At 38.6% G+C, this 16,414-nt stretch overlaps 1 protein-coding gene across 31 annotated transcripts in view; it reads right to left on the reverse strand.

The window, feature by feature from the left end:
- Window positions 1-16,414, reverse strand: part of Cadps (calcium-dependent secretion activator 1) — a 537,366-nt gene that overhangs the window by 34,124 nt on the left and 486,828 nt on the right. For 21 of the 31 annotated variants that reach the window (XM_069317990.1, XM_069317986.1, XM_069317987.1 and 18 more), the window contains one exon: window positions 12,472-12,576. In XM_069317990.1, the coding sequence (XP_069174091.1) occupies window positions 12,472-12,576 (105 nt within the window). Of the gene's footprint in view, window positions 1-1,127; window positions 11,709-12,471; window positions 12,577-16,414 lie in introns of those variants that run through there. The other 10 variants (XM_069318004.1, XM_069318006.1, XM_069318005.1 and 7 more) reach the window with 1 other exon arrangement.

Consider the following 16,414-nt stretch of genomic DNA (forward strand, 5'->3'; position numbering starts at 1 on the left):
GAGAGAGAGAGAGAGAGAGAGAGAGAGAGAGAGAGAGAGAAAGAGAGAGGGTGAAGAGAGAGAGAGGGTGAAGAGAGAGAGAGGGTGAAGAGAGAGAGAGGGTGAAGAAAGAGCGAGAGGGGGGTGGAGAAAAAGCGAGAGGGGGTGGAGAAAGAGAGAGAGAGAGATAAGAGGATAAATTTTTCTGTGTAGCTCCTGATTGTATCCTCTAGTGGTGAGGTTGTAGGTGGTATCCACTAGAGGATATAATCAGGAAAAGAACATATAATATATATATGTGTCGTACCTAGTAGCCAGAACGCACTTCTTGGCCTACTATGCAAGGCCCGATTTGCCTAATAAGCCAAGTTTTCCTGAATTATTATATTTTCTCAATTTTTTTTCTTATGAGATGATAAAGCTACCCATTTCATTATGTATGAGGTCAATATTTTTTTATTGGAGTTAAAATTAACGTAGATATATGACCAAACCTAACCAACCCTACCTAACCTAACCTAACCTATCTTTTTAGGTTAGGTTAGGTTAGGTAGCCGAAAAAGTTAGGTTAGGTTTGGTTAGGTAGGTTAGGTAGTCGAAAAACAATTAATTCATGAAAACTTGGCTTATTAGGCAAATCGGGCCTTGCATAGTAGGCAGAGAAGTGCGTTCTGGCTATTAGGTACGACATATATATATATATATATATATATATATATATATATATATATATATATATATATATATATACATTATATATATATATATATATATATATATATATCTATATATATACATTATATATATATATATATATATATATATATATATATATATATATATATATATATATATATATATATATATATATCTATATATATATATATATATATATATATATATATATATATATATATATATATATATATATATATATATATATATATATATATATATATATATATATATATATATATATTATAATATATGGGAGAGAGAAAGTCACTAGTGTTTATATATGACATATGGCAGTTACCAGTTCATTTGTTATTCACTTTACAAAGGATGGCATACTCAACAACAGTACACTAAGAAACCTCTTGTGATAGCACAAGTAGTGGTATTACGGAGCTAAGAAAACTAATTGCTACGTGCAAAATGTAACTGTTTATTAGCATGCAATCTGAACACAAAAGCTTGAAAATAATCATTCACAAACCATCCACATTGCACACCATCAGCACTACAACATGCTAAGTTGCTGCATTAAGATCATGCAATACACTATGACAAATACACAGTGAATACAGTAAAATGTATCAAGGGGGATTTGTAGTCGAGGTAAAATTATTATTTAGGGCCTATAATGAAGATTAACATCATAAGAGAAAATTACTATATAAATTCACTTACTTATTAAGTTCACTTACATATCTAATGGGCCAGCACTGACCACTGACAAGGGATTGATCTCTGCAGATAATTAACTGGTTCATTACAGGTCATTGGCTGCCTTTTTTCTTTTTCTTTAACTTGAGACAATTTTCCAGTCATGTTTGATAATACTTTATATATATATATTGGATGCACTTTTTGAAGACTCTGAGGTAGGTTTATAGTTTTTGTTTATGAGAGATAAGTGTCTTGTGATATATCTAGCCTAAGTGATTATTGCATAATATATAACATTTTTGTATTCCACTATTAACAATTTAAATAAAATGTGATAAATTAATCCCTAAACTAAATCTTTTGTCTAAAATTGTATATATGATACTGACCATGTACAATTATCATTATAATAAGGCTTATTTGATAATGTTAAAAGGCATATTGAAATGTAATTTCTTATACAGTATACTGTATTTACAGATAAATTACACAACCCTGAAGTTAACTCTACTAATAATTAATAGTATCTGTTCATTTATTTCTTGGAGATAATAGAGTACTGCATATGATTCAAATATGTACATTAGTTAGTGACATTTTGATTCATAGGAATTTATTGTCATTAACAATATTCATTATATGAATAATTTCACTTTTAATTGTTGTAGTAATTTAATGTGGATAAGATATTTTATTTTCTATCTCTGTTAATGTAATTTCCTGGTTTGGTGTTGGGCTTAAGGCCTATTAACCTCTGAAAGGTTAATAAGGCCACCACAGTAGCTTACTGACCAACCACCAAGTATACTTCAGTCCTGAACAGTTCAGGACTAAATTATACTTTGTGTATATACACCAAGAAGTGAGGTACACCTCTCAGTGTATATATCAGTCACTTCCTGAATTAAATAAGAAAAGATAACATGTAAACTCTTTTTTTTTAAACTGCTGTACATTGTCAGTGTTCATACATTGTAACATCCTTTGTAACCATTTCTTGAAAACTCTGCATGTCATACACGTGTACCACTGTACAATTACCTCTTCAAGCACTGTAAAAAATTAAAAATATGTAAAGTGATAAATATTCCAGCAACAAGATTACTGAAGATATGTACAAGAAACAGGAACAATGCAAGACACAAAATACAAAATGTTTGTAAGAAGTTACTGGAGTGGCAGTGGGAGAAGTTTCAGTAATCTACACCGCCACAAAGCGAATAAATAATTATGTATGTACCATGCCTATAGCAGTGGCATCATCTGTGAACATTAGCTAATGGGATGTTAGCTTATAAGAACTGAATTGGATGGAAAATAATATCACAAAATTGAAACCGCACTGATGAACCTCAACACGCAGTTGCAGGGTGAAACTGGTCAAAGAGAAATGCAGTACAGTACTCATGATGATAATAGAGTCCATTACAATGGAAGTTCTTCTATGGATTTTAAAACTCAATTATAACCAAAAGTACATTGTCTATATTTTCCTTGTACAGAAAAATCTCAAGTTTGTAATTTCAGGTGTTGAATTTGAATTTTCATTGACAAATTATATTAGATCCTGTTTTGTAATGTCTGTGGACCTATTCTCATTTTTGCTATTTACCCAGATATTGTACACAAGTTAAATTATCACAGGAACATTTATTTTATTAGTGAACATAAATTTTTTAAAACAACTTCAGCCCTACTGTGTTATCGTGGCATCGTTGTTCTACCTGTACATAATTTTGACCTATAAAAAACTTTGTATTATATTCTCTACTCTGCTCTACTCCACTGCTGCTTTACTATTCACTCCATTTATCCATATTTCACTTATGGGATCTATACCTGAGGTTCAACTACTACTACCTCAACCCCCCATCATTACCCAGCAAAACTCTGCTATTAGAAACATAAGTAACTCTGTATTCAGACAACATACAGCACCATAACTTACCCTCAATGCAGATGAGGAGTCACAATAATGTGGCTGAAATATGTTGACCAAACCACACACTAGAAAATGAAGGGACGACAACGTTTCGGTCCTCGGTTCACATTCGACTTGAGAACGATCCAGGACGGACCGAAACGTTGTCGTCCCTTCACTTTCTAGTGTATAGTTTGGTCAACTTACCCTCAATGCTCTCTACATTTACAAAACTGTGCTGTAATGCTAACCCAGAGCTGAGATTTTTCCTGAAGGGATGTAACAAAATGTGAGTTTTTACATGAAATATATTAACAGTATCTTCAACATTTCCAGAGTTCAACTTAATCTGACTAAATATGCCATTTATAAATAGAGGCTTAAAGCATGGAATAGACAGAATTGTAAAACATTTAATCAATTCCAAAAGACACTTTTTTTTTTAGAAAACATTTGATTTCTCTGTTAGTTTCACCTGGTATATATACTGCACCTGTATCCTATATTATTGCTAAAACATACCAGCCTCACCTTAATTTCCAATTAGATCTCAGCAATTTGAACATCATCAGTGTGCTAAACTATCCTTATGCTACTCACAATCATTAAGATTACATCCAATATAATGGTTATTATCACAATTAAATTTAATCGAACTGTTCTAATAATATTTCAGTATTCATATCAATCTCTTATCTTTTAAGTTAATTTTTCCATTAATTGATTTATTTTAATGGACCACAAATGCCTGTACTGCAAGGCACAAGCTCGCAAGGAGGCAACAGACCACCAGGAAGAACAAACATCATTAAAAAACACTGAAGCACAACCTGAAATCTACAAGATACAGTCTGAATCAGAATTTACTTAATAAACCATCTCGTTTCATTCAGCAGTGATTATTAGATTAATAGACCTCTCAGAAGCAATGGATGTTGGCTGTCTGACTCATTATGCAAATGGTCAAACATGTCAGGTAGAAGGGAAGCATTGTTGGCAAGTGGCAAGCCTAGCCCTGAACAATGTCTGACAAGGAAAGGCATATTTTAATTTGTAGACTTTTTAATTTATCTTCTTTCCTACCCTTCTTCAATTTTAATCTTTTTCTGTCTGCCTCCGAGAGGTACCCACAGTTACCCTTTCTCGTCATTTTGTAATTATGTATAAGCCATTTCAGAGCACTTCGACCATATTGTATTGCAAGGCCTTCACCCTCGCCTAAAAATTTTCTTAATTTCTTTAAATTCCTTCTTCTGTGGCCCTTTCTATACCTGATGCTAGTCAGCTTGCATTCAAGGTCAATACTTCCTCGGCCCCGTTTCATATATTTTCTCGGGCACTGTTTCCCCTCCGGCCTGCTCATGCATCACTTGAGCCTGCTTGGTCTTTGATCATGTTCTTTTCTTCCTTTCTTCTTTTCATTTTCCAAAGTCCCCTTCAGTCTATAACTGTTTTTGTGAGGCTCTGTTTCTAACATAATTGTTTTTTTGTTATATACTGTACTGTGCTGTATTTAAAGATATCTTAACTTCGGTTGTCACGTGGGTGAGTGTCGTGCTCTCCTTTGATGTCGGTGTTTTTGTTCCTTCGGCCCTGTGGGTCATTTTGTTTGTCTGCAGCAAGCAGCTCCTTTTCTGGCAAAGAATGTGTTGGTTGGCTTCCAGAGGAGTCCTTTGGTGGTTGATGCTTGGTTGGTTCGGCTGGAAGTGCTTTGTGTGCTTTGTCTGGTGGTGATTCTTCACTGCTACCATCATGCCAGCAACTCTTGTTTCTGAAGACTCATTGTGGTTTGATCCGGTTCCATGGTTCCCTGTTCTGGGCCTCGTCTTTCTCAGGTCGTCTGCAGTGTTCTTCAGTCAAGTCAGTCTGCGGTCTACCCTTGCGCCCATGCTGTTTTTTTTCTTTTTTCTTTTTTTTCTTTTTTTTTTGAGATATATACAAGGGTTGTTACATTCTTGTACAGCCACTAGTACGCATAGCGTTTTGGGCAGGTCCCTGGAATACGATCTCCGCCGCGAAGAATAGTTTTTACAACCAAGTACTCATTTTACTGTTGAGTTAAACAGAGGCTACAGTTAAGGATTTGCGCCCAGTAAATCCTCCCCGGCCAGGATACGAACCCATGACAAAGCGCTCGCGGAACGCCAGGAGAGTGTCTTACCACTGCACCACAGAGACTGGTGTTCATAAGTTTGCTGCTCCTTGGCTGTGTTGTTAATGTGTGTTGAAGCAATACTAGGGTGTGGGGGGTTTTGGAGGTCAAACAGGGTCTTGGCAGCCTGGTATCTTGTAAATGTTTCTTCTCCTCTTTGGCCTTGGGTCATGTATCTCAGCCTGTGGTTTCTTTTTTGTTGTGGTAACTGAAGTGCTCCCTCCTCCCTGGTTAGTCCTCTTGTTTTCCTTCTCTATGGGTAGGTAGCTTCAGGGAGCTACAATGGACTCTCCCCAGAAAATCAGCATTAAATGTAATTAAATGTTGCAGGTAAAAAAGAGCAGTGCTGTCCATAGTGGTGTTGGTCTACTGTGTGGTGGTGTGGAGTAACACAAGAGTACTGGGGCTGCATGTATCACCTTCCCTAGGTGCCCTCTAAGTACTGCCCTTGCAGTTTAGGATTATCTTCCATGAGCCATTCGGGAGACTACCTCTGCATGGTTCTTTTGCTGCTCGGTGATTGCCCGCGCTTGGGGTTAGCTCGAGTTCTTATTCCTGTTTGTCCTTTGATAGGAGGTAGTATCGTTGCAGGCTGGGGCACAAGGTACTGTGTAGCTGTCTGATATATGCATAGTGGCCGGTTCTGTTCCCATGGGGACGTTGTGCTTTTACGGGTTTTTTATTTTTCTTTTGTTTTGCTTTGCCTGGTGGGGGTCTGCCTGGTGTGGCTGCAGGACCTCTTGTATGATTTTGATGACTCTCCACTAAGTCCCAATGATTGCACACGTCGCAGAGTTTCAGCTTTTAGTTTGTTTGCTTGGTAGCCACGGAATAACCGGTTAGAAGTACCTTGCCTGGGCTTCCTATAGCAGTCAGCCTAAGGGCCCTGGGAACTCCCATTGGGGCTCACTGGTCTGATGGAGGAAACCTAAGTCCCACCTCGCTTCGTGCGAGTTTGAAGGTTGCTCTGTCCCCTTGTCCCAGAGTGACATTCACTGTCTTTGCCTCCGCTGTGCTGTCTGTTGGGTCGATGACATCTTTGACCTGGAGTCTTGCGAGTGGTGTTCCTTACATGTACTCCAGTCTGATATTGCTGTTGATCGGGTGCAAGCAGCATCTGCGTTGCATGCGCGGTTTAGGTTGCTGCAAATGCTCTAGGTTAATTGCCTTTCCGGATGCCCTGCGACTATCCCGCTTTGGTTATAGGGACCGGGAGTTGGAGGGTGTTAGTTGCTTTGACTCTGATTTCGTCCATGCCCCCTTGTCCTTCCCTTGCTGTAGTTCACCCTGCTTCCGGCTCCCAAACATCTGAGGGTTTTGGAGTCAGGGCAGGGCTTTGTCGGCGATGAGACTTGGGCAGCTTTGGGGATTCCCCCTTCTAGATCAGCGGCGGAGGCATTCAAGCCTGTTCCTCCTACGGGGCTTTTCAGTCGTGCCAGTGGAGCCCCACCCCCTTCATTCCTGCTTTTCCAGTGGACTCTGCCTTTCTTCAGAGCCAGAGGGTTTGGAGGATGGCTCAGCCCTGGGTCCTGACGTGGAGGATCCCGAGACTTGGAAGGGTTTGGGCCCCGTTTGACTCCGCTTGGGTGTTAGTACCCTTGGCGTGGGGCTTGATGTTACACGGGAATAGGTTTTTCCTATCCCCTCTCCCTGTATGAGTTTGATATGGGTTTGAATCCTCCCCGGGTTCGGTTCTAGGTTCTATTGGGTTCCTTGGTTCCCTCCTTCTAGAAGGAGGGGGGGAGGGGTGTCTATAGGCCATTGCTCCTGGTGCCTCTCTGAGGGGGCCAATTATTTTTTTTTTTAACATATCTCCAACAATATATTTAAAGACAATTTTGAAACTGAGCAGATTAGTGTAGGCCACTTTTATTATTCTCTTGATGTGGTCCTGTTGTGACAGTTTATTACATATGTTGGTCTTTTTTATATATAATTTGTAAGCTGAATGTGGCCTAATTTCACTTATACCTCACTTCATTACTTGGCATTTGTCCACAGTGAACCAATCAGCCCTGTTCTGCTCCATGTGCTGATTTTGTCTAATCATTTTTAAAAACATTCCAGTTGTTTAGGTTATTTACTCACCTCAGTAGCTTAACATAATTCACAAACATATTCATATAACTATATATCCCTTCAGGTAGATCATTTACATTTGCAATGAACATCACTGGCAGTGGTACAAAGACTGTGGGACTCCACTAGTGATATTCCTCCGTGTGTGCATGTGTATATGAAAAACTAATTTGATTTCTACTCAGGAAGGTATAAAAACTTTGTACAGATAGATTTGAAACCCAAGTCAGAAAGACAGGCACTAACACTACAAGCTCTGCAGATGTAGTTGTAGTAACTTTTAAAGATGCTTTAGAGATGAGAATCTTATGCAAAACTTGTCAAAATTTACATTTGCTTTGCCTAGTATTTTCAGATAATAAATATACTTTTATGGAGGAGCTTCTAGTGGCTTCCTGAAGCTATTTTGCTGAGATGGCTCTCCCCAGTTGGGTAATATCAGTCATAGGCATCCTGAATGGCCTACTAAGGACTAAACCCAGAACCTGGACCTTACCCTCACAGAGGTACAGGGAACAGGGAATTGTTCCTACTGCTACAGCATCCCAAGCCACAAGTTTGTTGCTTTGGACACTGTATTCGATAACATGTGGGCTGCTACTCGGGTTCGGGGGTTTTGGAGGCCTGTCTCCTCCTTCTTGGTAGGTCCAATATTTTTTCCATCTTCTCTGTTGTTAGATAGCTTCAGGGAGTTAACAAAGATTCCAGAAAACCAACATTTAATATAATGAAATGCATCTTTCCAGTAGGGCCTCAGTAGCTCGCTGATTCCCTACCCCCACCCTTACCATGTGCATCTGTTCATAGTTTATCAGCTTTGGACTGATTTATTGCAGGTGAGGGAGCCTAGAGCTCCCAGGGTGCAATCTGTTGGCAGCCATTTGCACTATGATGTTTGAGCTCGTTATGAGTGAATCATTTGGGTCTGAATTGATTGGGGAATCATTTGGCCGTTTCAATTTTGTGTTTTCTGTGAACTTAGCAGTTGTCCATATTACATTATTTCTGGGTGCCTTTTCAGTGAGGGTAATCATAACAATTGCCTGTTCCCTGTGCCTCTGTGAGGGAGCCAGGTTCTGGCTCTGGTTCCCACTAGGTCATACAGGACTCAAACAGCTGATTTGACAATAGTAGGGAGAAACCATCTCAGCAAGCTCTTCAGGGAGCTACCAAGGCCCAACCATAAAGATGTATTTCATTACATTCAACTCTGGCTCTTTTAATCTTCAGCATTTATTAAAGTTCATTTATAGAGTGACGATCTAATTATCATTTATCACCTCTGAAACTTCAGTACCAACAATTATCTTAATTACGATCTATTAAGCACAGCAAATTTGTGTTTATGGTGGGCAGTCAAGGAAAAATGGGCCTGGTAATCATGAATCTAAGTTAACCTGTAATCTGTAAGGCTCGGGAGGAGCTTGAAGTGTTTGGCTATATATTTACCACCTAGGCATAAGATAAGCATCTTATTGCTTCGTAATTACAATTATTACTTAACCTATACCTATTATAGGTTAGGTAATAATTATAATTACGAAGCTATAAGATGCTTATCTTAAGATACTAACAAGGTTAGGTAAGGTCGGTGTTTTCTATGAATCTTTTTAAGGGTATCTATTATGTTAAGTATGTCACCTATGCACATATTTAATAAGTCAATATTGACTTATTAAATTTGCGAGAACGGGTTGACCTAGGAGGGGTAGTATATGTGTAGCATTGTGCTACTTAAGCAGATTTACTCAAAACATTGTAATTTATGACTGGTAAAAATAAAATCACTAGAATTATATGTAAACTCTGTAACATAACCATTACATATTTTTTCAAATAATCTAAATATGAAGTACAGTATTTACATAATTTGACTCACAATGTCCATCAAGTAAATTCAGGCAAATACACAGTGAAGGGTCGGTTTCCTGAATTTTACAAAAACTTCTAAAAAAGTATGTCTGCTTAATCATCACCGAAAGAGATCATAGCTCTGAATTTATCATCAACATTTAAATTTACAATGGTGATGAAACAAACAAAAAAATACACACTCACATGAAGCCAACTTAATCTTTCACATATCTGTGAAATTAAGAATATCTAGCAAAACAAGAATACACAAACCACCTTTTTGCACCACCACAGGAATACTTCCTTGTTGACTATTAGTGACATGAAACCAAGGACTGAACTGACACTTCCCTCAAGTTATTGTCAAATCCTTGTTTGTTTGCTTCACTACTGGCAAAAATGATGCTGTTAGTCATTGTGAATACCAGGAGAGGGTGAGGGGCTACATGACTGGCAAACAAAGCACAACAGCAGATCTCACAGACTTGTGAGATAACTTGTGTTCCCAACATATAATGTGAGAGACACCGGAAGCCACAACTATAAGCTTGCCTGGTAACCTTGCAGAACACACACACCAAGAGTAACTTCTGCTCTATGAGTAATAAAGGATATAACCATTGGGTAAACCAGTAATTTAGACAGAAAACAAGTTGCCCATGAAAGACTTAGATAAAGAATTGTCAAGACAGCTGTGCTTGTTTGCCTTTCCAAATACTGTAACATCAAGCAACAGGATGTAAGAATAGCAAATGAAATCCCTGAACCTCTGAATTGCTAAATGTGGTTATGAAGTTATAAAGTGGGATGTAGGATTTGCAAGTTCAAGATCAAGAACCTGAATGTTCATCGTTACCTATAAAATCAGCTAAAAAAAAAATGTGTTTACACTATCTTTATAAGGAGAGTTGAATAATATTATCAATAACCAGTAGTCACACTGGTCAGATTGAGTCTTAAAGGTCAAACCTACAGCTTTATACTAGCCATAAATGTCATGTTAAGAGGAAAGTGAAATACATGAAACCAGTTAACTTGTTCATTTGTAGAACCTAATGTATATACAGTATTTAATTCACTAATTATTGGTGTCTTTTTTTCAGTTTATATTGGTTTGAATTGTGTTAGAATTTCATTATCACTAGCAATCATTAACAAAACAGCTTTGTTTAAGTCTCATAATATATCAGTTAGAAAGGTTTGATACCTAATAGGAAATAAGCACCATAAGGCAACAGAAATCAGTATCAGAAGAGAGAAGCAGCTTTGGAAAAAAGGAAATATGTACATGCCATTCTGGATACAACAGGATTACTTGTGAGACAAGTCATTCTTTGTATTACAACGCTATCTTTTTCCATTAAATACCTTCAATATGCAATGTAGTTGAGCTTCAAATGCATTCTGAAGCTTTCAGAAGAATATCAACTTTGTCTCAAGTTCAACAGTGCCTTGCATGCTACAGAAATGGAGGCAGTTAATGAGCATTCATAAGTAGACTTCTTCAGTATCACTTAAGTTTCATAATTATCATAGTTTTGGATATTTAATAAGGATCAGTATATAAATATGTCCTTTTTATCATTTCTGATTCACTACCTGAGCTGCAATCTTGAGGGAAAACAATGAACCAAAATAGCACCCAAATAAGCACATATTGACCTTGAGTAAAACTTCAAGATTGTAGCCCAATTTAGAGGACAGCGCAGCAAAATATAAACATCAAAACTGTGTTAGAGTTAAGCTTCTAGAAGATGTGATTACACACGTAAAGTAGGTCATCAGTGGCCACCTTCTCCACAGTAGTTCGAGCGACTTCCAGGGGCCAAAGGGAAGTCATAGTCTGTGTTCAGGTAGAGTGCTTAAAATACTCAGTCTGAGCTCCTCACCTAAATCTACATTTTTATTTGTATAAAAGTTTTTCATATATATATCATGCACATTCTTAGTTCTAAATTCTAAATATAATCTCACATTTACAAAAATATTAATTTATGATGATTTTTTAAATACACCTTTGCCTCCACTTTTTAATGGACTAAGTTAACTCTTACAAAACTGTATAAATGTTTTAAAATAAACTAATAATCAATCACTTTTCTCAGACAAAAATATATTTAAACACTCATCCTGCCATAGAAAGAGCCAAAGCCTAAGACAACAACACGGGACATGTTTTTGACGACGGGAAGGGATGACTTATTCCTTGAGTTTGCCGCCTCGTATGAGTCGTTGGTGCTCTGCCTCCACTCGCTGACTCACCACTACGTAGGCCTGTATCCCAGTCTGTTCGTGACCTAGCCCATACGCTGTGAAATCTGAGAATATGAGCTGAAAAAAAGCAAATAAACAGGGCCTCAGGTTGATGGTGGTTGGTGCAGGTGAGAGATGAAGACCAGACAGATAGAATGAGGCTTCAGGTCAATCTGACACTAGATGCCCATATTCCTGGTTCTATTATTTCTACAGCTGAAGCACGTATCTATACTTTAGTGATGTCATCTGCTAATATTCTCCTAAGAATTGATGACCAGTCTAGTTCTATCTTCTGGAAAGGAAACTGAGGGTAGGACAGAAGCAACATGGGATAGGAGATAAATGGCCACAGGGGGAAGGATGGAAAGGCAAAAAGAAAAGAAACTATAAAATTTGCATAGCATCGTTTTCAAGGGAAAAATGAAAATATATCTTATATATGCAATTATTTCTGTAATTATAAAATAGTGCTATATATTATGAAGCATATTAAAATAATAACATTTGTCTATCAAAATTACATTTTTCCCAAGAAAATATAACTTCTTAACATGTGACATACTAAAAGGGTAACTTATTTGCTAACTAGTGCAAATCCATTTCCGATTCAATTACAGTGGAAAACTTTAAATTCATACTCTGCAACAATTTTTCTACTGAACAAAACATAATTCAAATAACTAAATGAAACTGAAACTGCTTGTGCAATCAACCTCAATCAACATAGCATTAGGAAGTGTTTAAAAAGATGCAAAATAAATGCTAGGGAACACTTATAGAAAGTAAAATATACTCACTGTTTGTGAAAGTCCATCCTCTTCATGGACACCTAACTCACCTTAACAATATGGGCAAGACAAGTGCACTGATATGGATGGAGATTGTGATCTAGTCTCTCACTCAGCCATGAACACAGCATTGTCACCTGTGCTGCATACCACTGCTGTCAAGCCAAAACGTAAGATCATAATCTACTCAAAATTGCATTATCTACCAAAGTTCAGTGTCTCTCTCCTGTTATAAATTAATTTAAAAATTATATATCAAGTTATTGGTATTTAATAATATTATATATACACTGCACTCTCGATCAAATGGACTAATTCTTACTCGAGCCCACCTGGTATACTGTATTTGAAATACCATTGCAAGTAATATCAGAAATACCATCTTTTGATAAATTTTGCATATTTTTAAGAACAATTACTGTACTACTATTATTTTTTTTACTAAAAACAATGCAAAATTGTATGTACAGTATATCATAAAATTTTAACAGACAAAACTGAATGACATAAAAGAATATGTTTTAATACAGTGAATTCTCACTTATTCCACACAAGTTGTTCCCTCCTAGGAATTCTCAGTGGAATGCCAATGTTAATTAAAAGAGTGGGAAAAGTAGCATCATTCACAGAAACATATTGGTGCAGGCACTGAGGTAAGATTCAAGTATTGGAGGGAGTGACCTCTGACTGCATGGTCTTGCAGTTTGAGAAGAAGGTTATTGTGGTTAACAGTATCCACTCGATTTAATGGCCTATATGGGGCTGTACCCAGGTAGTTAAATGCGGGGCTCCGGTATTTCTGAAGTTGTTAAGTGTCGGTAATATTTCAAGTAACATTCAGGTAAGATATATTTTGTAGACAGTCACTTGGTCCACCGCTCTAGTGCCTTCTACCCTGTAACGTCACAGATTCACGGCACATTATTTTGATTCGTCATGAGGCAACAGTGTTCATTCTGTGACTTTATTGGATATATCTGCGCAATCAGAAGCAGGCAGGGAGGGAGGCACAGGGAGGGAGGGAGGGAGGGAAGGATGGATAAAGGTAGGGATGGATGGATGGAAGGATGGCGGGAGGGATGGATGGATGGCGGGATGGATGGAGGGATGGAAGGATGGATGGAGCAATGGATGGGGCGGTGGATGGAGTGATGGATGGAGGGAGGGATGGGTGGAATGATGGGTGTTGAGTTGAACTGTGTAACCAGTGAAGGAGAGAGTGTATGGGATGTAGGGGTGGTGGGGGAGGTGTGTCGGTGGTGGGGAAGGGGACTGGCTCACTCCGATAAGCCTTCACACTAGACCCAGTTAGCCAGATTTGTTTCTTAAATTCTTGATGTACATCATCATATATATTTTTGGTTACAGATTTTGTTTAGTAATTTTATTAGGATAATAAAAAGTTATAAAAATACTTGTTTCATGAATGCTTTGTTGCATTAGATGGAGATTCTCCAGGCTGTCTCTGGCAGGCTGGCAATCTGAGCCACCTCCTAGAAGGGTCTCTTGGGGGGGGTGGGGGTGGGGGTGGGGGGGGGAGGCAAGAAGTGAGGGTGTGGGGGAGAGCAGGAATGAGGGTATGGGGGAGAGGTGCAGTGAGGGGTGAGAGGGGATGAGAGAGGTCGGCGGCCTGCTTGGAATGTGAGGGGGCCCCTTGATGCCAAAACAAACCCAATACCGACCTACGGTTCTATCGACCGTCAGACCGGTATATGAGGCTCCAGATACCGGTCTCTCAAACCGGTCGGTGGAACCGGCAGATCGGTAAATAAGAGGCCGTTAAATCGAGTGGATACAAAGATAAATGCACAACAAAAACGTACAGTGGATACTGTACTGTAATTACCAAAGTATAGTTACAGGATGAGACCTACGCTCGTGGTGTCCCGTCTTACCAGTACACTTTGTCATATAATGCTTTGAAACTACTGACAGTTTTGGACTCCACCATCTTCTCAATTAACTTGTTCCAACCGTCTATCACTCTGCAAAAAATAACTTTCTAATATTTTTTGGCACCTTTGTTTCCTTAGCTTGATTCTGTGTCCTCTTGTTCTTGAAGTTGCTGGTTTCAGGAATTCCTCTTTGTCAATTTGGAAAATTCATGTTATTATTTTGTAAGCAGTGATCATATCGGCTCTTTTTCATCTATCTTCTAGCTTTGGCATATTTAATGCCTCTCGAACCTCTACTCATAACTCGTTTTTCAGTTCTGGAAGCCATTTTGTGGAATGCCTTTGCACTTTTTCCAGCTTACTGATGTGTTTTTTAAGATATGGGCACCATACAACTTCTGGATATTCCAATTTTGGTCTCAAAAAAGACATGAACAGTTTCTTTAGTATTTCACCATTCATATAATTAAAAGCTTGCCTGAAGTTGGAAAGTGATGCATACACCCCTCTCACAATGTTCTTTGTGTTCCTCTGGTGGCAATTTAATATCCAAAACCACCCTTAGACTTCATTCTATATTAGAGTTATTCAATTCATTTCCACGTAATTTGTAAGTTGTATGTGATCTATTTTCTCCGAGTCCACATTCCATAACATGACATTTATTCACATTGACTTCATTTGCCACTTGACACTCCAAACACTTATTTTATCTAGTTCAATTTGAACGGCATTACAATTGTCTGCGTCTCCTGTCTTCCTCAGTATCTTAGCATCATCTGCAAACATGTTCATATACTGTAATTCTGTATTCCTTTTAGTAGATCATTTATATAGATGATGAACATTACTGGTGCAAGAACTGAACCCTGTGATACTCTACTAGTAACACTCTTCCAGATACATTGTCTCTGATTACTGCCCTCAACATTGTCAGAAATTTTTTCATCCATGTCAGAATTCTGCTCTGTCACCCCTCCAGCATGTTACAGTTTCCAGAACAACATCTTGTATGGGACTCTGTCAAAAGGCTTTTTTAGGTCCAGATAGACACAGCCAACCCAGCCATCCCTTTTCTGTAGGATCTCTGTGGCTCTTATCATAAAAAATAAGTAGATTTGTTATACAGTATTTCCTGTTTGAAAACCATATTGTCTGTCCGTTATTATACCCTTCACATAAGGCACAAATGTCCACAAAGAATCAAAGAGGACCCAAGGGCCCCAATCTTACTCCCCCCAAGCCCCGAGAACTGTATAAGAGGGCCCTGGGGCTAAGCTGTCATTCACGTCCACTGTACAGGAAGGAAAAGCGGAGTCTAAGGAAAAGGTCTCAAAGGAAGGGATCAGCTAGGAAGACCCAGAAACCTCGCCGAGATCTGCTTAGCTCAACTGCCTCCACGGCCATATCAGAAGGAGCAAACCCAAGATCAGCCCAAGTCATTTCCTTAGCAAAACCCCGCCCTGAATCTGAAACTCTCAGATGCTTCAGAGCCGGAAGCATGGAAGGAGGAGAAGGGCGAAACCAGCCCACTGGGGAAAGAAGAGGGGGATGCGGATGGAAACACGGTTGAGTTGATCAACACCCCCAAATCCGATTCCCAAAACACCAAGCGAAGCAAATCTGAGGGATCCAACCTAGACTGCTGCAAAACAGAAAACCTCAAATGTAAAGTGGTCTCTGCCTGAAACTTCTGAACTTCAGCAGAGAAGTGGTTAAGATGAATTACATGGGGAAATAAGTCCCACGTGACTCAGGGTTGAAGGTGTCCCTGACTCAACATGCAGTGTGATGAAGGCAGAACGTATGAACGTCGCCTTGTGGCACAAACGACACTCCTCAAATTCACACAAGGCGAGAATGAGCTCGGAAAAGCAACCCATCCTCCGAATTGACAGTACGATTTAATACTAAGTGTAATAAGTACACTTTCTTACTGTCATAAACAGTACATAACTGCACTTATGGGGCTGTTACATTTACCCAACTCCCTCCCCCAACTTAATTCTCCTCGTTTTCTGTTAAGACACTCAGAATTTTAGGATGAAGATTTCAATTTCAAATTGCCATACACAAGTTTTAAATATCAGGAATTTCT

Source organism: Procambarus clarkii, chromosome 89, assembly GCF_040958095.1.
Source record: "Procambarus clarkii isolate CNS0578487 chromosome 89, FALCON_Pclarkii_2.0, whole genome shotgun sequence".
Lineage (NCBI taxonomy): Eukaryota > Metazoa > Arthropoda > Malacostraca > Decapoda > Cambaridae > Procambarus > Procambarus clarkii.